Genomic DNA, 26451 nt, shown 5'->3' with positions numbered 1-26451 from the left:
CCGGGGGGGGCGTGGGGGGGGCGTGTTGTGTCTCTGAAGACCGGCGGTGTGGGGGGGGGGGGGGCGTGTTGTGTCTCTGAAGGCCGGGGGCAGGACCGGGGGGGCCGTCTTGGGCTCACCCATCAAACGCCGGGTGCGGAAGGCGGGGCGGCGAGGGCTGTGCCCCAGGCCCGGTGCTGACACCCCCGGGCACAGCTGGGCCTGGGACCAGCCCTGGGTGCTCTGGGTCACTGCTCTGCAGCCCCAGAGGCTGGGCAGCGCCCCAACCCCAGCCACGCCGGGCTGTGGGCAGCAGAAATCACCCCGCACGAGTGACCCGGCCTGCGTGGGAGCCCGCCACCGTTAGAAAGGGGCAGGCCGCTTGCCCTGCATGGGCCCATGCCCATAGCCAGGGGCTGCAGGAGGATCTGTGGGGCAGAGCACAGCTCCCTGCTCCTGCCCTGCTGGCAGGTGTCGGCAGCCGTGGGGAGAGCTCTGGGCGCCCCTCCCCGGAGCCTGCCCCACTGGGGCATTTAGTGGCCGCTCGCCCCCATGGAACCCAGCCCCATGTGCGGGAAGGGGGCTGGCTGTGTGCTGATGGCCGGCAGCTCTTTTCCTGGGCATGACGCCCCCAGCCCTTTGCTGCGAGCACCCTGCCCTGCCCAGTGCGCGAGCTGGCACCTGCCGGGAGCGAGGCCGGGCTCCAGGCCGGAGCAGGGGCCCTGCCCCCCAGGCAGGGGGCAAGGCTGAGTGTGGAGCAGGCGATGCTGGTGGAGCCGGCCCTCGGGTGCTGTGTCCTCGGCACTGGGAGCAGGGCAGGAAGACGACACAGGAGCCGAGCCTGGCGCAATGGGAGCTGTAAGGGAACAGCCAGGGTGAGCTGGGCCGGGGGGTCAGTCCCCCGCCCCCGGCTGGGGCAGGCCTGAGACCCCGATGGATGCAATGGCAGTGCCAGCTAGGCCTGACCTCTGCCCCTCGTACAGCCGGGGTGGGGGGCCTGATTCTGTGGCTCTGCACGGCCTGGGGAACGGGGTGAGTTTGGGCTCAGGGGCGGCTGATTTGGGGCATGCCCAGGGCGACGCGAATCGACCTGACTGGTGCCCGGAGCCCGCAGGGGAGCCTGGCTGGTGCTTTAGTTCAGAAACATCCTCGGTTATACTGAGCCCTGGATCTGCACCACAGGGAGGAGGGGGACAGGCACGCTCACTGGGCCCCCCTGTTACCCCAGCACAACCCACTGAACCCACAGCTAACCTGTGTGCCCTGCCCCGCAGCACCACCCTGAAAACCCACCGCTCCCCTGCCCCCCGAGTGCCCTGCCCCCCAGCACCACCCTGCAAAGCCACCGCTCCCCTGCCCCCCATGTGCCCTACCCCCCAGCACCACCCTGAAACCCCCCCGCGCCCCTGTCCCCCGTGTGCCCTGCCCCCCCAGCACCACCCTGCAAACCCACCACTCCCCTGCCCCAGTCTGCCCTACCCCCCAGCACCACCCTGCAAAGCCACCGCTCCCCTGCCCCCCATGTGCCCTGCCCCCCAGCCCCGCCCTGCAAACACCCCGCTCCCCTGCCCCCCGAGTGCCCTGCCCCCCAGCACCACCCTGCAAACCCACCGCTCCCCTGCCCCCCATGTGCCCTACCCCCCAGCACCACCCTGAAAACCCTCCGCGCCCCTGTCCCCCGTGTGCCCTGCCCCCCCCAGCTCCGCCCTGCCAACCCCCTGCTCCCCTGCCCCCCGTGTGCCCTGCCCCCCAGCCCTGCCCTGCAGACGTGGACCTTGCCCGAGATGTCCCCAATACGGGGATGGTGCTGCAGACTCACAGGACTGTCCGGTAGGGCTCTCACTGATTGTCCCTCCAGGGACTCTAAGGAAACCAGCGTCCGGCTGGGCTGGGCTGGCTGGGTGCCTTCTCACAGATCCATGGCTTTCGATCGTAGCACGAGTCCCTGTTTATGACGCCATTTCTTATTGCTCCACACGACATATAGCCGTAACTCGGATAGCTCAAGTCTCTGGAAAGAGAAGGGGCATTGCTGAGACGGCCCGGCCCGCCCCACGCTGGCTGTCAGCTCTGCCACCCTGGCGCACTAAGGCCAGGTCACTAAGGCCAGGTCACCCAGCGACAGCCGCAGCCCACCCAGGAGCCCCTCCTTCAGCAAAAGCGACACCCACTCGTCACGGAAACCCGGGGGATGGAGACTCCGCCGCGTGCCTGGGTGAGTTGTTCCACTGGTTAACTCCCCGCCCGGTTTTCTGCCTTATTTCCTGTCTGATTTTTGTCTCTCTTCGTCTTCCAGCCACTGGGGCTTGTTCTGTTCTCGTCTGCAGCGAGATTGAGGAGCCGCCTGCCACCAGAAATCTGCTCTGTATGTAGGTGCCCTGGGCCCAGATCCACAAAGACACGCAAGTCCCAGGCCTAGGCACCCTGCGCTGCAGAAAATCCCCCCTCGGCTGCCGCTGAGCCCTGGAGGAGCCTAAAGTCACTCAGCACCTAACCTTTGGCTGTCAAGGGTTCCTGGCCCTGGCTGCTGTGGTCACAGCTGAGCTTCTGCCTTGGAATCCTGTTCCCCCTGGGCATTCACACCTCCCCTGCCTGCTGCTGCTTCTGCCGGCTCCCTTCAGCCTCTCCTGCCCCTCTCGGTGGGCTTGGCACAGGGCTCGTCTCCCTGTCCACCCTGGTCCAGTCGTGCTGCTTCTGCCCCCGGCTCTGCGGTGACTCAGCTCTGCCTCTCCATACTCAGCTTCATGGATTCCCGGGCCAGAAGGGACCACCGTGCAAATCTAGTCTGACCCCCTGCACAGCGCGGGCCCTAGGACCGGCCTGACCCCCTGCACAGCGCGGGCCCTAGGACCGGCCTGACCCCCTGCACGGCACGGGCCCTAGGACCGGCCTGACCCCTGCACAGCGCGGGCCCTAGTACCGGCCTGACCCCCTGCACAGCACAGGCCCTAGGACCGGCCTGACCCCCTGCACAGCACGGGCCCTAGGACCGGCCCGACCCCCTGCACAGCGCGGGCTAGAGACCTGCCCTGAAATAATTACCAGAGCAGATCTCTTAGAAAAAGATCCCATCTTGAGTTAAACATGGCCAGTGATGGAGAATCCACCATGGCCATTGGTAACTTGCTCCAATGGGTTAATTACTCTCACTATCAAAAATGTACACCTTATTTCCAATCTGAATGTGTCTAGCTTCAACTTCCACCCAATGGATCATGTTAGATCTTCCTCTGAAGAACCCAGTATTAAATACGTGTTCCCCATGCAGGTACTGATAGACTAATCAAGTCACCCTGTACCTTCTCCTTGTTAAGTTAACTAGACGGAGCTCTTTGCGTCTCTCACTGTAAGGCAGGTTTTCCAAACGCTTACTCATTGTCGTGGCTCTTCTCTGAACCCTCTCCAATTATCAACGTCCTTCTTGACCGGTGAACAGCTGAACTGGACACACTGTTCCAGCAACATTGGCTTCCTTCTGGGAGTTCCCCAGTGTTCCAAGAGTTACTGAAACTCAACACTCACTGTCCAGTTAAAGGGCCAGTTTCCCAAAGCTTAAAGCAATTGTTGGCATGGCTGACTGGGCACACCTGTTGACAGTTGGGTAGCTGTGATGGGATGGACTTGCCCCACGACAGTAGCGTTAACAAGAACTGGAATTGTTCAAGGCCATCCCACCGGATGTCCCAAATGCCACGATTTCACAAACATGAAGTTACTCTGGTCAAAAAACATCCTGCTTAAATGGAGCTGTGACAGCAGCCACAAAACATTTAAAAAAAAACAATGGAAGACGGGGGACTACCCCACAGGTGCTGAAAAGGCTGATGTGGGCCTGAGAGGCCAGTAACCCACCTGCGTACACCGGGAGGATGGGCCATGGCCAGGTAGTGAGGAAACCCAGCAGGGGGTGCTAGAAACAGAGGGTGTTTACAGCGGGAGGGCTGCCGGGGGAGCTTCACAGTCCCTCTCCGGGGAGTGAGGAGACCTGGGGGACAGCCAGGCTCTTGCAGGGTGAGGAAGAAGTGCAGGGAGGTGGGAGCAAGGAGTCTGGTGGAGTGACCCCTGACTGCCCGGCCTAGGTCCCTGGGCTGGAGCCCGGTGTAGGGGGCAGGCCTGGGCTCCTCCACCAGCCATGGGGAAGGAGGCGTGAAGGTCCCTGAGAAGGGGGGTGGATGACTCGAAGCCCTGGGAAAAGGGTCTATGGACCAGTGGGCCCAGAATGGAGGGTGACAGATGGGGCGGAGGGAGTGTATATTTGTTTCTGTGGGACTTTGTTACCGCAGAAGAGGTGGGGCTAAATGTGACCCAGCCAGAGGGCTGAGTCATGGGAAGAAAGAGACCACTGCAGGGCCACAGTAGTTGTCAACAGGGGGTGTGAGAAGCAGCGATCCTGCCACTCGCTGCCCAGCTGCGAAGGGGCGCACCAACCCCAACTAAATCATCCCAGCCAGGGCTTTGTCAAGCCGGGCCTTATAAACCTCAGTCAGCATGGTTTCATGGAAGGTCAGGCTGACAAGCCTTTTTTACAGGGTTACAGGTCTGGCTGGTAAAGATACAGTGTGATAAAAGTAGCTGTGTTCATACAGGTACAGCGTGATCAAGGTACAGCGTGACCAAGGTCCAGTGACTTGGATTTCTCCAGGCAGTTGACTTAGTACCACATGGTATTTTGATTTAAAAACTTGCAATATAGGTGTAAGCAGGGTCTGAAAGAGCTCTCCCCTGACAGCTAGCTGGGGAGCGGAAAACGTTTCAGGACCAGACTGTATTTACATGAACACACCCACTCGGCGTCGGTATCCAGCATTCAGCGCGGTGCTGCCCAAAGTGACCAACGCTGGCTGGTGTTGGGATACAAATCACTTCACTCCTGACTGCAGGGGGGAGTGAAACGGTGTTATCCATGTTACCTTTATTGTATGACTAAAGGGCAGCCGAACCATGCTGAGCCTGTCCTGATTGAGGGGGTCGCCCTCAACTGAAAGGAGCTTGCTAAGCCAGGGGCTCGAATGCCAGAGCCCTCCCCTGTGAAAGTAAGAGGGGTGGGGACAGGTGTCCCTGCTAGGAGGTGTGGATGATACTTAAGGGTCCCAGGTACAGTTTGACCTGCCCCTCCCCACTGTTCACAGATACAGCTGAGCGCGGCGTCTTTTGTTAAGTGCTCACTAGCACTGACATCACTTGTGGGGGGCAGCGTTTCTGTCCAGCCTGCTTCAGCAAGGCAGTCCCCCCCACCAAGAGCTGACAGTCCCTGAGAGCTGGGGGAGCCTCAAGGGACGGACGTGCCGAGGTCACAGCAGAGAGGCAGGAGGCAGTGGAAGATGACAGGGTGCAGTGGAGCAGCGAGTGGCTGGCAGAGCAGCGAGCGGGTTGGCCAGAGGAACCGCAGCTGGCAGGGCAGCCAGACAGAGCAAGTGCTCAGAGGCCGGAGCAAGCCAGGTACCTTCTTCCCTGGGTGGGAGGGGATCTCACACAGCTGCGCCTCTGAACCCTGGGTCCTCACTGACCCAGGACAACCCCTGTGAGTGGGGTGTGGTGAGGGAGCAGAGGGGGGCACAGAAAGGGAACGGTTGGTTGTAGATCTCAAGAACACGAGACGGAAGCTCTGCCCCATGCACTCTGGGCTGGGCGTCCTGCTCACAGTTTATGTTTATGTATCCTGCTTGTGGCATTTTCCCTAATTAATGTCAGGTGACTTTTTCCTTTCATTAAAAGTTTCTTTCCTACACTCAGCCTCAGAGTTTGTGAGAGGGGAAGTTTTGCCTCTCGAGGTGCCCAGGGGTGGGGGTGTAATTGTCCTAGGTCACTGGGTGGGGGCTCGAGCCGGTTTTGTGTTGGATAGATGGAAAGGAACCCCCAGATATTGAACCCGGCCCTGGTTGCTGCCGGCTCCACCTGGCAGAAGGGTTACAAATGGAACTAATAGGGCACATGTTAGATGGATTAAAAACTGGCTCACTGGGAGGTTGCAAAATGTCTTTGTTCCCAATGAGCGGGGCCATTTCTAGTGGGGGCTCCCAAAAATCGGTTCCTGGTCCAACACTTCAATATTATCAAGAATCTAGATCATGATATAAAATCTTGGTTGGTAATTATGCAGGTGACACAAAGATTCGTGGGGTGGTGAGTAATGAGGAAGACAGGAGACTGTCACAGTCATCTGTATTGGCTGGTTAAATAGTCACAATCCGACAAAACGTGATTTAATACAGCCAAATGCATGGCAGTGCATCTGGGAACCAAGAACACTGGTTATTTCTACAGGACATTTGACTTTGTCTTGGGAAGCAGCGACTCACAAAAGGACTTTGTGTGGCCTCAACCTGAGCCGTGAGTGCCAGGCTGTGGCAAAAAGGGCTAATGTGCTCCTTGGGTGTATAAAAAAGGGAATTTCAGTAGAAATAAGAAAGTGATCTTAGCCTGACCATGCTGTGTACAGAGGCGATACCAGAATACCGTGTCCAGTCCTGGTGTCCGCACCTGAAGAAGGATGTGGAAATACCAAAGAATGTTTAGAGGCGGGTCACAAAAATGATCCAGAGGATGGAAAACAAGATATATGATGTGAGGTTTAAGGAGCCCAATTTAATCAGCTTATCAAAGACAAGGTTGAGAGGTGACGCCGTCTCAGTGTCTAGGTTCTGACACATGGAAAAGAGAGCTGACACCAAGGGGCTTTTCAGGGTAGCAGACAAAGCCATAACAAGGTCCAATGGCTGGAAGTTGGAGTTGGACAAATTCATCCTTGAAATAAGATGCTGTTTCCTAGCTGTGAGGGTGATTAACCACCAGAACAGCTCACCATGGCAGGTGGTGGTGTCTCCATGGCCTGGAGTCTTTAAAGCGAGGTCAGATAGCTTTCTAGACGATATGTTTAGTGCATCTTTGGGGAGCAGCGCTCTGGCCTGTGTGTGACGGACGTCAGGCTAGATGAACACCGTGGTCCCTTCTGGTCTATGAATAAATTACTGGTTGGGACTGTCCTCTGTGTGCCCACACTGAATGTGATCAGGTCGTGATCACTGGTCTCTAGACAACCACCAGCTTCCAGTCTAGTGATGAATTCAGCTGTATCCATCAGAATGAGGGCCAAAATAGCTACCCCGTGTTGTGGGTAAGAACATAAGAGCGGCCAGAGGAGGTCAGACCAAAGGTCCATCTAGCCCAGTATCCTGTCTCCCAACAGTGGCCAATGCCAGGTGCTTCAGAGGGAATGCACAGAACAGATAATCATCAAGTGATCCATCCCCGTCGCTCATTCCCAGCCTCTGGCAAACACAGGCTAGGGACACCATCCCTGCCCATCCCGGCTAATAGCCATTGATGGACCTATCCTCCATGAACTTATCTAGCTCTTTTTCGAACCCTGTTATAGTCTTGGCCTTCACAACATCCTCTGGCAAAGAGTTCCACGGGTTGGCTGAGTGTTGTGTGAAAAAATACTTTCTTTTGTTTGTTTTAAACCTGCTGCCTATTAAACACCCCCTGTGTTAGAATATTATCGCTAATGTTTAGAAACTTAAATGAGGTTTTACTACTGGCTGCAGGAGACCTCCCACACCTCTCCCAGACTGAAGTCCCTCATAACACAGGTTTTCTTCCCACGTCACAGACAAGAGGTTAGTGAGTGTCCCATTCTGTTCTCTGGTTTGATTTGGTGTCTGTAACCCGCTGGGCTTTGTTAGCACATTCATCCATAGGCATCATCCTGCACTTCTGAGTTAGCAACACCTCTAAAACAGGTGATGCTGCCTTTCATGCAGAGTGCCCCCCAAAAACCTTCCTAAAGAGGCTGTAACCAGAGAGTTTAACATCCCCGTCCTGTGACTCATCCCGCCAGGCCTCAGTGATGACAATAATACCTCATTTCTTCTCATCAATGAGAATTTCCAATTCCTCTGGCTTGTTAGCCAGATTCCCAGCATTGGGTCAGAGACAATTAAGAAATGTCTCCTCTTCGCGTTCCCTGCCAGCGCTGTTCAGTACGTTCCTGACATCTGGATTTGTTTTACACTCATTTGCTCTGTGGTTTTGCCCCTTGCCCTCCCAGGAACCACCTGACTTACGCTTGGGCACTGCTGATAAAGAATTTACTCAGAGGACTTGAAACTGCTTGAAACTCGTTATTTTGCAGCTTTCAAGTACATGGTGTTGCTTTAAATATTCCCCTCTGGCAAAGGGTCCACATGAGGAACTGCAGGCCCGTTGGTTCCATTTCGGGGAAACCACTTCTAACCCTTCCAGCGCACTTTAGTCAGTGGCTTTAGCTACAGTTACCAAAGTGCATGTTTCTTTTGCATGGTGCCACTGGTTAGCAAATGGAGCATCTAGCTTAAGAAATAAATATGATACTCACTTTTCAAAGGGTGAGTTATCAACCCACTTCCACTGCCACTGTGTTTCCTTATTCCAGACTAGTCCAATCCAGTACTGGACATAAGTATTTTTCAGAAAATTCTAGGAAGAAAAGAGTTACATAATGACACCCCTGCATACAAGTGACTGCTGTGAAGAAGCAGAGAACTGCAGGGAGAGGATTAGCTGGTGGAGAAAAGGATGTTTCCATGAGCACGATCACATTGCTCCAGAAGTGGGGTTACCCAGGTAGCCAGGTGTGGGGCGGCGAACAGCATCCTCCCAGCGCGCCCTGCTATTGGTTATCCATCGTACTGGATCCCACTCACCCCAGCCCACCAGAAATGAGAGACCCTGGGTACTCTCCCTGCTGGGACCGGCTGTGCTAACTGGGCCTACGAGTTTCCCCGAAGTGTGAGCTCAGCTGTGAAAAGTGGGCGACGGTTCCTAAGATGTCACAATACCCCTAGGACAACAAATGTGATGGGAAAAGGTGGAAAAAGGAGACAGACTGAATTAGTCCAAACAAAAAGGCCCCCTGGTCTAACTCAAGGACTGCGTTAAGGCCTTGCCTGATAAACGAGAGATGTGTGGGATTGAAGTCAAGGAGCCAAAATTGGTGTGTCAGAAATTAGGTCTAATTGGTGGACAAAACAAGGAGGGCAGAGGCTGTTCTACCCACTACTCCCTTCGGCATCCTTAAAGAAAGAGACTTTGGGAGACAAATTGCCTACTGGAGCCAGCTTCACCATCCTGGCTGCCCTTCACCCCATCTCCTGGGACCATCATTCGGACCCTGAGAGATGTCCTGTCCTGACCAGACCGGACCAGAGAGAGGGACCCAGAGGACACCAGCTCTGGCTGAGTCCTGAACACCACTTGGGATGTGAGACTTCATCTCTCCATCTCCCTTGGGTGTCCCTTTCCTTCCCCACCTTATTTCTTCCCTCCCCTGTCCTTCTCCTTTTGACTTCTGTCTAATAAGAGTCTGGGTAGCCAGCCAAGACTGTACATTTTGCAGCAAGGCTGTGAGCCTGTGACCAGGGAGGCAGAGGAATGCAATGCCCTAACCAGCCCAATGGTGGTACGAGTTTGTCAGGTCTCAGAGTGGCCGATCAGACCTTGTGCTGGGCCTGAGTCTCTCCAGCAGTGAGGCTGCACGTGAGAGTCAGCACCAGAGAGAGAAGCTGCATTTTCTCTCTTTGCTGTTCTCTTCTCTCCCCTTTTGGGTGTTTGTCTTGTTTTGTCTTTTAGGAAACAGGACTGGACTTTAACAGCAGCGCTAGCCCATCTCAGCTAACGTCTTGTCCTCTCCCCAGAAGGACAGTTATCACCATCTTTGATACCATCTAGACACTGTCAAAAGGGGGGCTGGTTCTTTTTAAAAATTCTCTCCAGCTGAAGGGAAAGGGAACAAGGGATGTTGTTCAAATGCAAGCCTTACGTAATACTTTAATTCCAAAGGCTTTAACTGTTTTGCCTTCTCTTCTGTATCTTTAATGAAAGGTTAAGAGGCTGTTGAATGGGGTGTTTGCCGGGGCTCTCAGCAGGCCGAGGTCTCTGTAGACCAAACCCTGAACGTTGTTTAAAACTGTTCAATGCTGGACAGTGACAGGGTCGTGTTAACACCTTTGACTCTTTGGGCTGCTACATTCCCTCTAAATTAATACAACAGGCCTGCAGGCCCGGACCAGCCCAACGCTCCATGGCTATAGCGGAGGAGTTTGCTGCTGCAGAAGCTGGGAGAGCTGCATTTACCCTGCCTGGCCCCAGCTGCCCCAGTCAGAGTGTACTGCCCCACTGCATGGAGAGGGGCTGCTTCTCCCCAAGGTAATGAGCCCTTTCTCCCTGCTCATCAGCCCAGATGCACCATCAGCCATGAGCTGTGTCAGGTCCACCAAGGCTCAGCCCCCTCCTCTTCTCCCTCCACTCACCCCTCGCTCTGGGTGACCTCATCTCCACAGCCACTCACAAATTTGCCTCCTGCTCCTGCCTTGTCTCCTCCCTCCAATCCCACATCTCAGCCAGGCTCGGCGACATCTCCTCCTGGATGTCTCACCTGCAGCTTAACACTGAACTCCTGATCATCCCATGGAGAAGCCCATGGGGAAAGCAATAATTTGGTGTTCAGAGCAGGGTTTGATAGTGCGCAGTGAATAAGGCAGGGGCCACACCTTGAATGAGGAGCTGTGATAAATGAAGGGGGATAGCTCCCTTTTATGGACACCCAGCCAGCCAGTAGCTATAAAGTCCCTCTTGATGGTTGTTCTCTGCTTGCTTTACCTGTAAAGGGTTAACAAAGTCCTCCAGGTAAAGGAAAGGGAGTGGGCACCTGACCAAAAGAGAAGCTAGAACTTTTTTAAAAAACTTCCCCTTTGTCTCTGTTATTCTCCGGGAAAAAGGGGAACAGGGAGCAGTTACGCTGTGAGAAGCTTTAAGCCAGGTGTGATCATAGATCATCAGCTCATACCTAGAACTATTTATTTGGAACCCCCAAATGTGTAAGCAGATCAGGAATGTTTAGAAAGATGCGATTAGGTTTATTTCTGTTTATTTCTTATGGCTAGTGGCCTCTGTGCTATCCTCAAATGCTTTTGTTTGCTTGTAACCTTTAAGCTGAAACCCCAGGAAAGCTATTTTGGGCGCTTAATTTTTGGAATTGCTCTTTTAAAATCTAGCAAAAACCTAAGTTCCAGATGGATTTTCTTTCTTTTTTGTTTTTAATAAAATTTACCTTTTTTTTAAGAACAGGATTGGAGTTTTGGGGTCCTAAGAGGTTTGTGCACATGTTGTTTGATTAGCTGGTGGCAACAGTTAATTTCCTTTGTTTTCTTTCTCAGCTCTTCCCCTGGGGAAGGGGGGGAAGCGGGGTGTGTGAAAGGGCTTGAGGGTACCCCACAAGGAGGAATTCCCAAGTGCGTCTGCCTGGGTTCCAAAAGGCATTTTGCATTTGGGTGGTGGCAGCGTTTACCAAGCCAAGGTCAGAGAGAAGCTGTAACCTTGGGAGTTTATTACAAGCCTGGAGTGGCCAGTATTAATTTTTAAAATCCTTGTGGGCCCCCACCTTCTGCACTCGGAGTGCCAGAGAGGGAGATCAGCGTTGACAGGAGGATAAAAGAAACATCCTGGGAACAGGTCCATCTTGTGCCCTGAATGAGGCAGGGGTCATGGGGGAACAATAGCCTGTGGCCATGTAATTAAATGCTGTATCGTAAGGCATATGCATCAGGGGGCGAATTAAGGTAGCAAAGGCAACCTTAATTCTGGCATTTCCTACCTGTTACCTTGCCAGTGCCAAGTAGAGCAGGACAATTACCTCCCCCGTGTCTTACATACACCACTCCTGTTAACACACCCCAGCGTGCCATTTGTCTTTTTTGCAATGGCATCACATTTCTGTGACGAAGTGGGAATGTTCTTAATGTTTTCTCTGGATACTGTGTGTGCCTCAGTTTCTCCATGTGTTACTCAACTATCTAGGTGGTGGGATCAGAGTGTGCGATTGTTGCAGAGAACCCTGGAGGGCAGGTGTGACACTGACTGGCTGCCTGGGACAGAGAATGGCCAACACTCTGTATCCTGGCTGCTGATGGCCAAAGCCTGTCTCCTGCAAGGAGCCAGCTGGAGGTGCTGGAGAACAAAGAGAGAGGTGACCTGTTTGCCCAGGAAAGAGACAAAGCCCGGAGGGGGGCGGCTGGGCCTGACAGAGGCTGGGCTGCTGCGAGCTGGTCAGTCTCCTGGTTTGGGACTCTGGGGGAGTTGGGGGGATCCCTGGGATCTGGAGCCCCCCAAGATGGACTTTGATGAATGTTCCTGGTTTCTGAACTAACAAGCTCTGCTCTACGCTGGATATGAGTCAACAGTGTGCCCTTGTTGCCAAGAAGGCCAATGGCATTTTGGGATGTATACGTAGGGGCATTGCCAGCAGATTGAGAGACGTGATTGTTCCCCTCTATTCGACATTGGTGAGGCCTCATCTGGAGTACTGTGTTCAGTTTTGGGGCCCACACTACAAGAAGGATGTGGAAAAATTGGAAAGCGTCCAGCGGAGGGCAACAAAAATGATTAGGGGACTGGACTTATGAGGAGAGGCTGAGGGAACTGGGGATGTTTTGTCTGCGGAAGAGAAGAATGAGGGGGGATTTGATAGCTGCTTTCAACTACCTGAAAGGGGGTTCCAAAGAGGATGGCTCTAGACTGTTCTCAGTGGTGGCAGATGACAGAATGAGGAGTAATGGTCTCAAGTTGCAGTGGGGGAGGTTTAGGCTGGATATTAGGAAAAACTTTTTCACTAGGAGGGTGGTGAAACACTGGAATGCGTTACCTAGGGAGGTGGTGGAATCTCCTTCCTTAGAAGTTTTTAAGGCCCAGTTTGACAAAGCCCCGGCGGGGATGATTTAGTTGGGGATTGGTCCTACTTTGAGCAGGGGGCTGGACTAGAGGACCTCCTGAGGTCCCTTCCAACCCTGATCTTCTATGATTCTGTGATACCCTGGGTTCCCCACGCCTAATAACCCATCTGTGTCACATGCTGGCTGGGTCACTGCTGGCTGCGGAGTGGGGGGCAGGGCCCTTTGGGGGAGGGGTGAGGCTCCCCAGGGGTCCCGTCCAGGGAGACTCACTGCAAGGAGCTCCCGGGGTGACCAGGGGGCTGAATGCTCCGAGGTCAGACCCAGGAGGCACGGAAATCAAGCAGGCTCCTTGCCCTGGTGAGGGTGCCCTGAGGGGAGTCGCTGCCCCAGAATCCTGGCTGACTTCATTCAGAGCACCGGGACTGGGACTGCATGACAGATGCTAGCTCAGATTCTGATCCACTCCAACCCCTGGATCCTTTACAGCAGCATGACCACCCAGCCAGTTAGTCCCCATTTTGTAGCTGTGAGTTTGATTTTTTCCTTCCTAAGTGTCATATTTTGCACTTGTCTTTATTGAATTTCATCTTGCTGATTTCAGACCAATTCTCCAATTTGTCAGGGTTGTTTTGAATTCTAATCCTGTCTTCCAAAGCACTAGCAATCCCTCCCAACTCCGTGTCATCTGCAAACTTTATAAGCATATTCTGCACTCCATTATCCAAGTCATTAATGAAAATATTTACTAGTACAGGACCCAAGACAGACCCCTTTGCGACCCACTGGATAGGTCCTCCCAGTCTGACAGCAAACCATTGACATACTCTGAGAACAGACTTTCAGCCAGTTGTGCACCCACTTTATAGGGATTTCATCTGGCCTGCACGTCCCTGCTTCGCTGATGAGAATGTCGGGGGACTGTGTTGAAAATCTCACTGCGGCCCCTGCATTGCAGGTACCAGGGGCTGCGCTAGTGCAGTGTCTTGCAAGGCTGGGGCTTTAGACTGGAAGCTGTTTAAAGCAGGGGCCGCGTCTTTCTGTGCGTGCTACGAAGCGCCCGGTGCACTGTGGATGCTGTAAAGCAAGCTAATTAATACTAGTCTAGATTCCATGGACAGTGAAAGTGGAAATGGTATGAAAGGGCTGAATGGCAGGGCTCCCCTTATTCCTTTCCTAATTTCTCTGAGTTTTACCCCCTTTCTCACTCTCTGTATAGTTCCTCTCCTGCTTTGGGCTCTATAAATATTTGCCCCTGTTCCCATAACCTCCCCCACCCCAACGCTGGTCACAGAGCCCAGCTAGACCAATTCAGCTCTTTTAGCCTCCCCCATAAATCGATCCCTCCAGCCCCTGGATCATTGCCATTGCTCTTCTCTGAGCCCCTGCCTATTTGCCAACACCTCCCAGCCTGGAGACACCCGCTCTTTACACAGTGTTCTGGCTGTGGTCACACCGGCCGTGCATGTACCGTACCGGCATTGTCCACCAGTATTTGGTGATAAGAAGCCGAGCAGAGTTCATTTCACACTCTTCTTTACTTTTCTGCCAAGTCACCTTCTCCTTCGAGACGAACAAGCACTTTCCTCTGTACAACACCCACTGCGCCGGGCAGCAGCCTGGAGAGAAGAGGGGGTGAGAAGCTCAGAGGTTGTCCTGGCCCTGTGTGCAATTAAAGGGCTCATGCCCAGGGCCGTACAAAGAAGGCCTGGTCCCTCCCCAGGGGCTCTCACTCCCCCAGACTGAAGGCTGCTCCAGGAGCTGATCTGAGCTGGGGGGGGGGGGGGTTCCTCAAGGGTTTGGGGCAGGCTGGGAGCTGAGTCCAGGACTCAGATACAAGTGAACTGTTCATGGGGTTCAGGGGAGCTCCCAGCCTTCCCAATGTGTCCTGCAGCCCCTGACTGACCCTTCCAAAGGTGTGAACCCTCCAGTACCATGACAGTCAGCCCCAGCCAACTCCGCTGTGGCTCTGTGGGTTCAGCCACCGTGAGGACGTGGGCACTGCTCCGTTACAGCTCTGGCTGGAGGGCTGGGCAGTGATGCGCAGACAGACTGAGCCCTTCTAGGGATCGGCTGTTTCCCTCGTTCTGACAGAGCTCCTTGGTCCGTGTGAGCAGACAGCGACTCGCTGTCCTTGTCACCTGGCAGCCGCCTCCTCCCCGTGCCCCGCTCTGCCCGTTGGGGAGGCCCCAGGCTGTCTGCGATGGCGCACACACACTCCCCTGCACCATGCAGACCTGGGGGCCAGCGCTGCCTGGGGGAAGAGCTGCCCCTCCTGAATGACCAGAGCCACTTGCTGCAGCACAGCCCTGGTGCCCCTGCTGGGGGGTGGGGTGCCCTAGTGACCCCCGCCCCGGGAAGGCAGTACCTGTCTGCTCGCAGGAGTGGATGCTGGACAGGGCGCTCTCCGTTTGGTTCAGCTTCTCTTTAATTTCTCTCTGCTCCTCCTGTACCCTCGTCAGCTCCTCCTTCGTTCCCTCTAACGCGGCCTCCCGCTGTCGCAGCTGCTCCTGGCTGCTGTTCTCCTCCTGCCTCGCCTGCCCCAGCTCCCGCCTGGCCTGCTCCAGCTCCCGCCTGGCCTGCTCCAGCTCCTGCCTCGCCTGCCCCAGCTCCCGCCTGGCCTGCCCCAGCTCCTGCCTGGCCTGCTCCAGCTCCCGCCTGGCCTGCTCCAGCTCCCTCGCCGTCTGTGCCAGGGTCGCCCCCTTGGTGCTGACTTGCTGGGAGAGGCGGCTGCTCTCGGCCTCGTGCGCTCGGGACGCCTGCTGCAGATGCTGGGAAACCTGCCAGTCTGCAGGGGACAGACAGCGTGAGCCTGGCCGGACGCAGGGGCGCACGTGCCAGCAGGGCAGGGCGGGGCCGGGAGGGCGACTCGAGAAGTGGGCTCACTCATCCACCCCAGCAGGGCCCCAGGGGGACAGGGACCCTCCCGACCATGGAGAACAGCCCCGTAATGCCAGAGCCTCCAGCAGCGGTGACGGAGACTCAGGAACGCTGGGCCGAGGTGGTTCAAACAGCTGGGAGGTGAGTGGGGGCTGCAGCCAGCGGGCAGCCTCCGAACCCACAGCGAGGGGCCGGGCAGAGCGCCCTGCAGGCAGCCAGCCAGGGCCAGCCGAGTGCCAACCCAGCAGCCTTTCCTGGCCCTGCCAGGGGCCCGCCTGTGCCCTACAGCCCTTGGCCAGCGGAGCTGGGGAAGCGTCAGCCCCGCCATGCGCTGACTGGCCCCAGCAACGTCTGTGCCGGTGGGCGGGTGCCAGGCGGGCAGCGGGTAGAGGGCCCAAGAAACAGGGCCCCGCCCCTCCCCCCATGGGCCCCTCCCCAGAGAGGATTCCCTGACAGGGCCCCCCATGGCTCCCTTGTGACAGGGCCCCCCCAACTGCCCCAGGACAGGGCCCCCCCCACACATCTCCCTGGTAACAGGGCCCCCGCCTGCCCCGGACAGGGCCCCACACATCTCCCTGGTAACAGAGCCCCCACCTGCCCTTGGACAGGGCCCCCCACATCTCCCTGGTTACAGAGCCCCCGCCTGCCCCAGGACAGGGCCCCCCACACATCTCCCTGGTAACAGGGCCCCCACCTGCTCTGGGACAGGGCCCCCCACATCTCCCTGGTAACAGGGCCCCCAGATGCCCCGGACAGGGCCCCCCCATGGCTCCCCAGCGGATCCGTGTTGCTGCTGGGGAGGTTTCCTGAGCTGCAGCCCAAACTCTCCTTTGCTCGGGTTCACCCCCCGCCCGCGCCCTGTGTCGCCCTGAGCCCCCCCCATGGTGCCCCCTGCCCCCCACATCATCACTCCCCACATGCAGCTCCTTCCCTCTCTCCCCTTGCCGGGCGTTTTGTCCCCACAAGCCCCCCACAGCCCGAGTCCCCTACTCACAGCGCACCCCCAGGCCGATGGTGGTGGCCAGGAGGAAGAGGCAGGTCCCCAGCAAGCCGAGGGGCAGGTACCGTGTGCTCCACCAGGGCTCTGCGGGAGAGAACCAGCTGCGTTAACGCGGGGAACCCTGGGCACCAGGTCCCCCATCCCCTTCCCCCGAGAGGGCAGCGTGCCTGGGAACCCAAACCCACGGCCCAGCTCCCCCCTCCGGCCACCCAGGTCTCACGGCGTCCCCGGGCGATGCTCTGGAACTGCTCCCCACGAAGCCAGGCAGGACGCTGGGGAAGTCTCCTATCTGGGAGCAGCCTGTCTGCAGGACACACAGCTCACCCGGCTTCCCCCTTCCTGGGTCTGACCTCGGAGCCTTCAGCCTCCTCTGCCCCTCCCTGCGCTTCCCACAGCGAGTCCACCCAGGCGGGGTCCTGGGGAAGCCAGAGGGTCCTGCCCCCCAACTCCGCAGTCAGACGGGACTCTCAGCCAGCCAGTAAAACAGAGGTTTATTAGACGACAGGAACATGGTCTAACACAGAGCTTGTCGGTGCAGAGAACAGGACCCCTCAGCCGGGTCCATTTTGGGGGGCAGGGAGCCAGACAACCACGTCTGCACTTCACTCCATGTCTCCAGCCAGCCCCAAACTGAAACTCCCTCCAGCCCCTCCTCCTCTGGGCTTTCCCCTTTCCCCGGCCAGGAGGGCACCGGATTCCTCCAACCCTTTAGCTCTCACCTTGGAGGGGGGAAGGGCCCAGGCCATCAGTTGCCAGGAAACAGGGTGTCGGCCATTGTCTGTGTCCAGACCCCTGCACACACCTGCCCTCTAGGGCTATGCAATGATCATACACCCTTACCCCACTCCCTAGAGACTTAAGAACTGCCTAGGGGAAACTGAGGCACCCCCACACGATTCAGAGGAACCATTAAGAACAGTCCCACTTCGTCGCACCAGGGAATGGGGCTCAGCCCCCCAGGAGGGCAGTGGGAGCCAGGGAAGAGCTCCCAGTGCCGTGAGGCTGCAGGGACACGACCTGCCCGGGCTTAGGCTACCGGCTCCGGTTCCCCCACAGTGCGTGGCTGGCAGCCTGGTGGAGCTCTGCCTGGTGGAGCCCTGCCCGTGCAGTGGGCCACACACCCAGGCTTTGCCCTGTGCTCCTGCCCACCCAGCTGGGGCCTCTGCCCTCACCCAGCCACACTCCCCCATCCCCATCCCCACCAGGAACAGGGACACCCTGCCCAGGGGCCTGGACAGGCTCCTGGGGGCATGGCCAGCACCAGCTGCTGGAGTGCAGGGGAGCACCCCGTGGGCAGGTCTGGGCTAACCCCAGGTGCTGGGTCATTCCAACCTGATCCCTGAGCCAGCCGGGCGAGGACCCCGCAGACAGAAGAGCCCCAGCAGCCCCCCAAGCCCATCCCCGGGGCTGGGTCAGGTATCGCCTGGGGCCTGGCCCAGCCTCCTGGGGAGACAGGGGCCAGTTCACTATAGCGCCCGTCCCTGCCCAAGAAGTCTGTTCTCTCTCGTTCAGAGCCTGATGGGGGCCGTGTTGGAGGGGGCTGCGTGGGGGGTCTGAGCTCCTGTGAGCGGGCTCCATGCCCCTTGTGTGGGCTCTCCCCACGCATGCCCCACCAGCCGCTGGATTTCCTCTCTGTGGCCAGGCGGCCTGCTGCAGGCACTGGGCCTGGGGCCTCGTGCCTGGCTGGCTACTCTGGGCGCTCACAGCTCCACTCAGAGCTGGGTGAGCGGCAGGGCCCAGGCCCCAGCCCCTCCGAGCGGCAGGGGGAGGCAGCTCCAGCCGGGCACCCGCAAAGGAGGCTCCAGCGAGCATCGGCCGCAGCAGCTCTGTAGGGCTCCACGCCCCAGGGGCTCTGCAGCCAGCGGGGACACAGGGCACAGCCCTTGTTATCCTATTCGGCAATTCGTTACCATGGCCCGCTTGTGTTGAGGTGTCTGCGGATGTAGGTCATGTACCTGTTATATGTGTAACCCTTCTGCCCGTCAGCGTCGGCAGCCGCAAGGGCCGGGTTCAGTATCTGGGGGGGCCGTTTCAATAACACAATGCAACCGGCTCGAGCCCCCACCCAGTGCCCTGGGACAATTACACACCACCCCCTGGGCGCCTCTGAGAGGCAATACTTCCCCTCTCGCAAGCACGGAGTCTGAGTGCAGCCAAAGTCTTTTAACAAAGGAGGGAAACAATGCGGCATTATGTTGGGGAAACACCACCAACAGGATTCATAACACCAACCATGAGCAAAAGACCCACCCCCAAGTGAGTTGGGCAGCGTCCTCTTCCTCTCAGGGTCTTAAGTCCAGCAACCCAAAAGTCACCCAACTCTCAGCCGCTGTCCTTCCTCAGTGCAGCCCCAGAGTTCAGAACTTCATCCGCAGAGTTCACCTCCCAGCCCAGGTGGAAGGTACGGAGGCACCTTGCACGCTCCGCTGCTCAGGGCCAATTGCCTCACTGCTGTGTGGGGTCCTGCCCCAGTCCTCGCCACTAGCCACCCACCAATATGCCCTCAGGGCCACCCCCCACTTAACACAGCTCTCAGTGAGTTCAACTGTTAGCAGAGGAGCCTTGCTGCTGGCACACTGCATAAGCTTCTTACACTAGAATCACCCGCCCAGAGCAGATCTAACACTTAAACTCAGGTCTCACTGATTTCAGCTCAACAGCATTTCACAAGACTCTTATCTGAATCAGCTCTATTATTACACAGCATAAAAAAAAAAGAACAAAAGAGCAGTATTTCAAAACCAGACTACCAAGTACAACTACAGGTTTCAGAGTAACAGCTATGTTAATCTGTAGTTGCAAAAAGAAAAGGAGTACTTGTAACACCTTAGAGACAAACCAATTTATTTGAGCATGAGCTATAACTACATACAACTACCACTCCTAAGCCACAGGCCTGTGGAACCCATGTCCCTTGCCTAGTGAGTGCTTCTCAGTTGAGGGAGAGCCCCTCAGGCATAAAATGCCAAGTACAGTTCTACTGTCCTGGATTCAAATAACCAGGATAACAACACTTTATTACTCCTGCCCCAATAACAAAGAGACCGGGGATCCCACAGCAGGCAAGGTGACCTTTGGGCAAGCAATCCCATCATGCTAGGCGGGGTGGGTGTGCCCATGCAAACGAGATCAGCCCCTGAAGGCCTTTTCCACAGCTCACCACCAGATGTCAGGGAGAGCTCATTCTGACTCTGCTTACAGAGACCTCGATTCACTGCCACGACACTCTGGTGGTTGGTTGTTCCTGTGGTCAGAAATTCCCCTTAAACCCTCAACTTTCAGCTCCCCAATACTTGGGGTTTCCGTTGGGCCGTTGATCTCTTCGAAGCTCATAGACCTCAAGACATACGCTACCTGCGGACGCTAATGTCTTACAGGAGACAGGCCTGTCGGCTGACTATCACTACAGCCGCTAAATATCATGAAGGGAAGGAAGGAAAAGGCCAGCTAGCCCTATGGGCTACGCTCCCAGCCCGGGCAAGGAGACACCCCCGGGGCCAAGCCACATCCTGGGGTCCCTTGGTGGGGATTCCTGCAAACGGTCCCCTCAGCCCCACAGATTGGCTCCCCCTTGTCCTGCACCGCTCCTCCAGCCCTCCGGCAGTGGGGCTGCTGCAGTGGGGGAGGGAGTGGGGCAGGCCTCTGCCGGGGGCGCTCCAGCGCTTTCCTGGCAGGGATCTGGTCACATAGGCACCGCTGCAGGGTGTGATGGCGAGCGGCTCTCCTCTCCAGAGCCCCTGGGGCCCAGCCCTGCAGAGCTCGGCTGAGGGCTTGGGGGCCATACTAAGGGGGGGCCCCCTCAGGGCACAGCCACCTGGGTAAGGTCCCCTCTGGGGGCCTAAGCCAGCACAGCAGGGGGTCCTAGAGTTAGAGCCCAGTCATGGGCTCGCACCCGGCCCCCTGGACTGAGCCCAGGGTGGGTCTGACTAACGCATGGTCCAGACAGTCGCCAGGCTGGCGCTGACGCCACCAGGAGACAGGGAACCCCCCCCCAGCCCCTGGCTGGCTGTGCCAACGACCCTCAGCGTTAAATGTGGGATGGTTTCAAACTGGCTTTTGTCTGGCTCCAGCTTCCAGGCCTTGGCTCTTGTCCTGCCTCTCCCGGCTAGACCGAGCAGCCCTTCAGCGCCGGGGTCTCTGGCTGGGCCGGTGTCAAACGCTCGTCACCTGGCCAGCTGCTGCTGGACGGCGTCTCACTCGCTCCCCGGCGTTTCCTCCAGCCCTCCAGTCATTGCTGCGACGCGTCCGGCCCCCCAGCATCCTTTGTAGAGCTCAGCCCCCGGAGCTGGCGCGGGATCCTGGGCCGGCGTCACCGACCCTCCCCCCGGCCTACTCCCCTCTTTGTGCACCCCAGGGTCGCTTTAGCCCCTTGTGCCACAGCATCGCGCTGGGTGCTCGTCTTCCCTTTGTCCACTGTGACCCCAATTCCCCCTCCGAGTCGCTGCTCCCCAGATACAGCCCCACTCTGCACGCCGGCTGCGGTCCTGCTCCCCACGGGGAGGGCTCTGCCTCTGTGTGCCTGGGCCCAGCTGACCAAGCGATCCCGCTCGCTCTGCGTGCCAGGCCTGGGGACGGGGCAGGGTCCCTGCAAAGGGAGCGGGAGGCCCCTGGGTGCCTGCCCGGCTTGCTCCCCCCGGGACCCCTGGGCTAGGGGCAGGGCGAACAGCCACACACTCACCTTTGCTCTGCTCCGCCCCTTGCCCCCGCCTCACCTCCCCAGGCTGGGCCAGCTGGATGTTCTCGTAGGTGAGCTCTGCCTCCTCCTCGTCTGCGGGCGCTGCAGGGAGAGGGCGCTGGTTAGTCTGCAGCCTGGCTCCGGGCAGGGGGCGGCACCACGCAGGGGCAGGTCAGCTCTTACCTGCCTCCCGCGACCTGGAGCACACGCTGCTCCCCACAGGGGCCTTCACGAACTTCAGGTCGGCATAAACAACGCTCTGGGCCATCTGGGAGCCGGCTGCAGCTCCGGGGCTCGCTGGGGAGGGGCTGGCAGTGCCTGCGCGGCGCTGGCTGTGGAGGGACCGGCTGTGCCCACGTCGCTGGCTGTGGAGGGACCGTCTGTGCCCGCGGTGCCGGCTGTGCGGGAACCGGCTGTGTCTGCGGCGCTGGCTGTGGAGGAACCGGCTGTGCCCGCGGTGCCGGCTGTGGGGGAACCGGCTGTGTCCGCGGTGCCAGCTGTGGAGGGACCGGCTGTGTCCGCGGCGCTGGCTGTGCGGGAACCGGCTGTGTCCGCGGCGCTGGCAGTGGGGGAACCGGCTGTGTCCGCGACGCTGGCTGTGGAGGGACCGGCTGTGTCCGCGGCGCCGGCTGTGGGGGAACCGGCTGTGTCCGCGGCGCTGGCTGTGGGGGGACCGGCTGTGTCCGCGGTGCCGGCTGTGGAGGGACCGGCTGTGTCCGCGGCGCTGGCTGTGCGGGAACCGGCTGTGTCCGCGGCGCTGGCAGTGGGGGAACCGGCTGTGTCCGCGACACTGGCTGTGGAGGGACCGGCTGTGTCCGCGGCGCCGGCTGTGGGGGAACCGACTGTGTCCGCGGCGCCGGCTGTGGGGGGACCGGCTGTGTCCGCGGCGCCGGCTGTGCGGGAACCGGCTGTGTCCGCGGCGCTGGCTGTGGGGGGACCGGCTGTGTCCGCGGTGCTGGCTGGAGAGGAACCGGCTGTGCCCACGGCGCTCGCAGGGGAGCTAGCTCACTCGCTCTGTGGCAGAAGAAAAGGGATCTCACAGACAGCAGGAAGCAGAAGTTTGCATAGAGCTGGGAGCAGGTGGGGCCGGCCAAGCGCAGACGGGCTCTTGCCAGCAGCCAACTTCTCTTTTACTTTCTCCAAGCAGAGAAAGTCCCGACCCCCCCTGGAGCTAATGAACTTACAGGAGCAGGCTGGAGGGGCTGGAGCGATTCACCCCACGCTCTGTACGGAGATGCCCAGCCTGGCAGAGGCAGAGTTGGTCCATATCCCACCGGGGTTACCGGGGAGGGGCCTTTGTGGCTGGGTGACTCTGGGGAGAGCAGAGCAGCTTGTCTGCTGGCAAGAGCTGCAGCATTGATTTGCCACCCCTGGCCACGTGCAAGGCGCTGCTCAGACAGGGACGGAGACGCTGTCCCTGCCCTGGGACCTATGCTCGGCACCGGCTCCATGCAGAGGGCAGGGTGCTGGGAAGAGGAGCCTCTGGCTTGGCCTGTGGTTGAAGCTGGAGACTTTGTGAGTCGCTGCCATGCAGGGCTGGGGCCGACGCTGACCCATCTGCCAGCCTGTCTCTGTCGGTTCAGAGCGTGACGACGTCACCCCGAACGCCGTGCCATGCTGGCAAAGCCCCACGTGGATGCGGTTCTCCCGGCTCCAGGGGCCGAAGCCGGGGCAGCGTGTTCCCTCCAGGGCACTGGTCTAAGCTATGCCGGCAGTCGCACCCTCTGGTCAGCCCTGCGGCGTCTCCCGCGTGTCGGGGTGTCTGGTCTGGCAGGGCCTCCCAGGGCAGACAAGGGCTCCGGGGCCCGTGGAGGAGGAGCGGCCGGCAGGGCCCGGTGGGGGTTTGGTGCCAGGCACAGGGAGCAGGCAGGCTTGGAGCAGGCAGTGAGATGTTTGACTTCGGGGCAATAGCACGGGGCAGCCGGCCCCTGTCTACCTGCGACGGGCTTCTTTCCGGAGAACCAGCCCGTCTCAGCCCAGCTGTTAACAATCAACCGGCTGCTGGCTGGCGGCTGCCTGGCTAACGAGCCCCTGGGCCCCGTACGAGGCGACCGGAGCTCAGCTGGACGAGGGGCTCGTGGAGAGAGATGCTCCGGGAAGGGAGGTGGGGCGGGACCTTCCCGAGAGCTGCGGGAGGCCCAGGCTGTGAGGAGCCGTGTGCTGGGAGAAGGGCTGCAGCTGGCAGGAAGGCCCCGGCTCCAGGGACGGGATAACGGGGGGGTGAGGGGTGCCTTGGGGGTGCGGCCGGGGTGTGGCACTGCCGGACTCAGCCGGAGGCGTCCGGGGAAAGGTCTTTCTCGTGTTCCTGGAAATTGTCTGTTCATGAAACCGGCGCCTCCGAAGGGGGCTGCTCTTGGACTGATGGCAGCCTGGCTGAAGCTACGGGTGGGGCGACCTGCCTGGCCCCCTGCTCTCCGTGCCCAGCCCCAAGGGGCGCACGGGTGTCAAGGAGTCCCTGGGCGATGCTCTGGAACTGCTCCCTACGAAGCCAGGCAGGACTCTGGGGCAGTCTCCTTTCTGTGAGCAGCCTGTCTGCAGGACACACAGCTCACCCGGCTTCCACCTTCCTGGGTCTGACCCCAGAGCATTCAGCATCCTCTGCCCCTCCGTGCGCTTCCCACAGCGAGTCCGCCCAGGTGGGGTCCTGGGGAAGCCAGAGGGTCCTGCCCCCCAACTCCACAGTCAGACGGGACTCTCAGCCGGCCAGTAAAACAGAGGTTTATTAGATGACAGGAACATGATCTAACAAAGAGCTTGTAGGTGCACAGAACAGGACCCCTCAGCTGGGTCCATTTTGGGGGGCAGTGAGCCAGACAACCCTGTCTGCCCTTCACTCCATGTCCCCAGCCAGCCCCAAACTGAAACTCCCTCCAGCCCCTCCTCCTCTGGGCTTTGTCCCTTTCCCGGGCCAGGAGGTCACCGGATTCCTTTGTTCTCCAACCCTTTAGCTCTCACCTTGCAGGGGGGAAGGGCCAGGCCATCAGTGGCCAGGAAACAGGGTGTCGGCCATTCTCTGTGTCCAGACCCCTGCACACCCCTGCCCTCTAGGGCTCTGCAACGATCATACACCCTTATCCCACCACCTAGAGACTTAAGACCTCCCTAGGGGAAACTGAGGCACCCCCACACTATTCAGGGGAAACATTAAGAACAGTCCACTTCGTCACAAGCACACCCATACACAGCCATCACCGGTCCCCAGGGAAGCTGTCCCCCACCCCCGCCACTGGGGCTCACAGCGACAGTTCCTGTCATAGAAACATAGAATACCAGGGTGGGAAGGGACCTCAGGAGGTCATCTAGTCCAGCCCCCTGCTCAAAGCAGAACCGATCCCCAATTAAATCATCCCAGCTAGGGCTTTGTCAAGCCTGACCTTAAAAACTTCTAAGGAAGGAGATTCCACCACCTCCCTAGGTAACCCATTCCAGTGTTTCACCAGCCTCCTAGTGAAAAAGTTTTTCCTAATATCCAACCTAAACCTCCTCCACTGCAACTTGAGATCATTACTCCTCGTTCTGTCATCTGCTACCACTGAGAACAGTCTAGATCCATCCTCTTTGGAACCCCCTTTCAGGTAGTTGAAAGCAGCTATCAAATCCCCCCTCATTCTTCTCTTCCGCAGACTAAATAATCCCAATTCCCTCAGCCTCTCCTCATAAGTCATGTGTTCCAGTCCCCTAATCAGTTTTGTTGCCCTCCACTGGACGCTTTCCAATTTTTCCACATCCTTCTTGTAGTGTGGGCCCCAAAACTGGACACAGTACTCCAGATGAGGCCTCACCAATGTCGAATAGAGGGGAACGATCACGTCCCTCGATCTGCTGGCTATGCCCCTACTTATACATCCCAAAATGCCATTGGCCTTCTTGGCAACAAGGGCACGCTGTTGACTCATATCCAGCTTCTCGTCCACTGTCACCCCTAGGTCCTTTTCTGCAGAAATGCTGCCGAGCCATTCGGTCCCTAATCTGTAGCGGTGCATGGGATTCTTCCGTCCTAAGTGCAGGACCCTGCACTTGTCCTTGTTGAACCTCATCAGATTTCTTTTGGCCCAATCCTCCAATTTGTCTAGGTCCCTCTGTATCCTATCCCTACCCTCCAGCGTATCTACCTCTCCTCCCAGTTTAGTGTCATCCGCAAACTTGCTGAGGGTGCAATCCACACCATCCTCCAGATCATTAATGAAGATATTGAACAAAACCGGCCCCAGGACCTACCCTTGGGGCACTCCACTTGATACCGGCTGCCAACAAGACATGGAGCCATTGATCACTACCCGTTGAGCCCGACAATCTAGCCAACTTTCTACCCACCTTATTGTCCATTCATCCAGCCCATACTTCTTTAACTTGCTGGCAAGAATACTGTGGGAGACCGTGTCAAAAGCTTTGCTAAAGTCAAGGAACAATACATCCACTGCTTTCCCTTATCTCGTCATAGAAGGCAATTAGATTAGTCAGGCATGACTTGCCCTTGGTGAATCCATGCTGACTGTTCCTGATCACTTTCCTCTCCCTTAAGTGCTTCAGAATTGATTCCTTGAGGACCAGCTCCATGATTTTTCCGGGGACTGAGGTGAGGCTGACTGGCCTGTAGTTCCCAGGATCCTCCATCTTCCCTTTTTTAAAGATGGGCACTACATTAGCCTTTTTCCAGTCATCCGGGACTTCCCCGGATCGCCATGAGTTTTCAAAGATAATGAAAACTCATCTAATAAACCTCTGTTTTACTGGCTGGCTGAGAGTCCCGTCTGACTGCGGAGTTGGGGGGCAGGACCCTCTGGCTTCCCCAGGACCCCGCCTGGGCGGACTCGCTGTGGGAAGCGCACGGAGGGGCAGAGGATGCTGAATGCTCCGAGGTCAGACCCAGGAAGGTGAAGCCGGGTGAGCTGTGTGTCCTGCAGACAGGCTGCTCCCAGAGAGGAGACTTCCCCAGAGTCCTGCCTGGCTTCATGGGGAGCAGTTCCAGAGCATCGCCCGGGGACTCCGTGATAGCGCTCAAGGGAATGGATGCAGGGGTCCCCCTCCCCGACACACGGGCTCCCAAGAGCAGGTGAGAGGGGAACATTTTAAGGGTTTATTGGTGAGCTTTACAGAGGTGGGGTGGGGGAAACAGCTTCCCCCCGGCTGCTGCTGCCCATCACCATTGCAGCTGGGTGACTTCCCATCAAATCTAGAGCGACAGCACGGTCCTTAGGGGGCTTCACGGAGCC

At 58.0% G+C, this 26451-nt stretch overlaps 1 protein-coding gene across 2 annotated transcripts; it reads right to left on the bottom strand.

Annotated features, from left to right (window-relative positions):
- Nucleotides 1–43: 43 nt before the first annotated feature.
- LOC119566630 (B-cell differentiation antigen CD72-like) lies at nucleotides 44–22267 on the bottom strand. Of its 2 annotated transcripts, none has more exons than XM_043547731.1 (8): nucleotides 21422–22222; nucleotides 21242–21340; nucleotides 16558–16647; nucleotides 15052–15471; nucleotides 14160–14302; nucleotides 8336–8436; nucleotides 1799–1990; nucleotides 44–859 (listed from the first exon to the last, which is right to left on the bottom strand). In XM_043547731.1, exons 1-7 carry the CDS (start codon nucleotides 21504–21506, stop codon nucleotides 1843–1845), a joined length of 1086 nt encoding a protein of 361 aa, XP_043403666.1. In that variant the 5' UTR covers nucleotides 21507–22222; the 3' UTR covers nucleotides 44–859; nucleotides 1799–1842. The 2 variants fall into 2 exon arrangements, with proteins under 2 accessions (XP_043403666.1, XP_037758533.1); XM_037902605.2 differs by having other exon boundaries at nucleotides 48–835; nucleotides 21422–22267.
- Between the last annotated feature and the right edge of the window lie 4184 nt (nucleotides 22268–26451).

The sequence above is a fragment of the Chelonia mydas genome, chromosome 5, assembly GCF_015237465.2.
Source record: "Chelonia mydas isolate rCheMyd1 chromosome 5, rCheMyd1.pri.v2, whole genome shotgun sequence".
NCBI lineage: Eukaryota > Metazoa > Chordata > Testudines > Cheloniidae > Chelonia > Chelonia mydas.
Note: the sequence above shows the minus strand (reverse complement) of the source record. Positions and strands in the feature narration are given on the sequence as shown.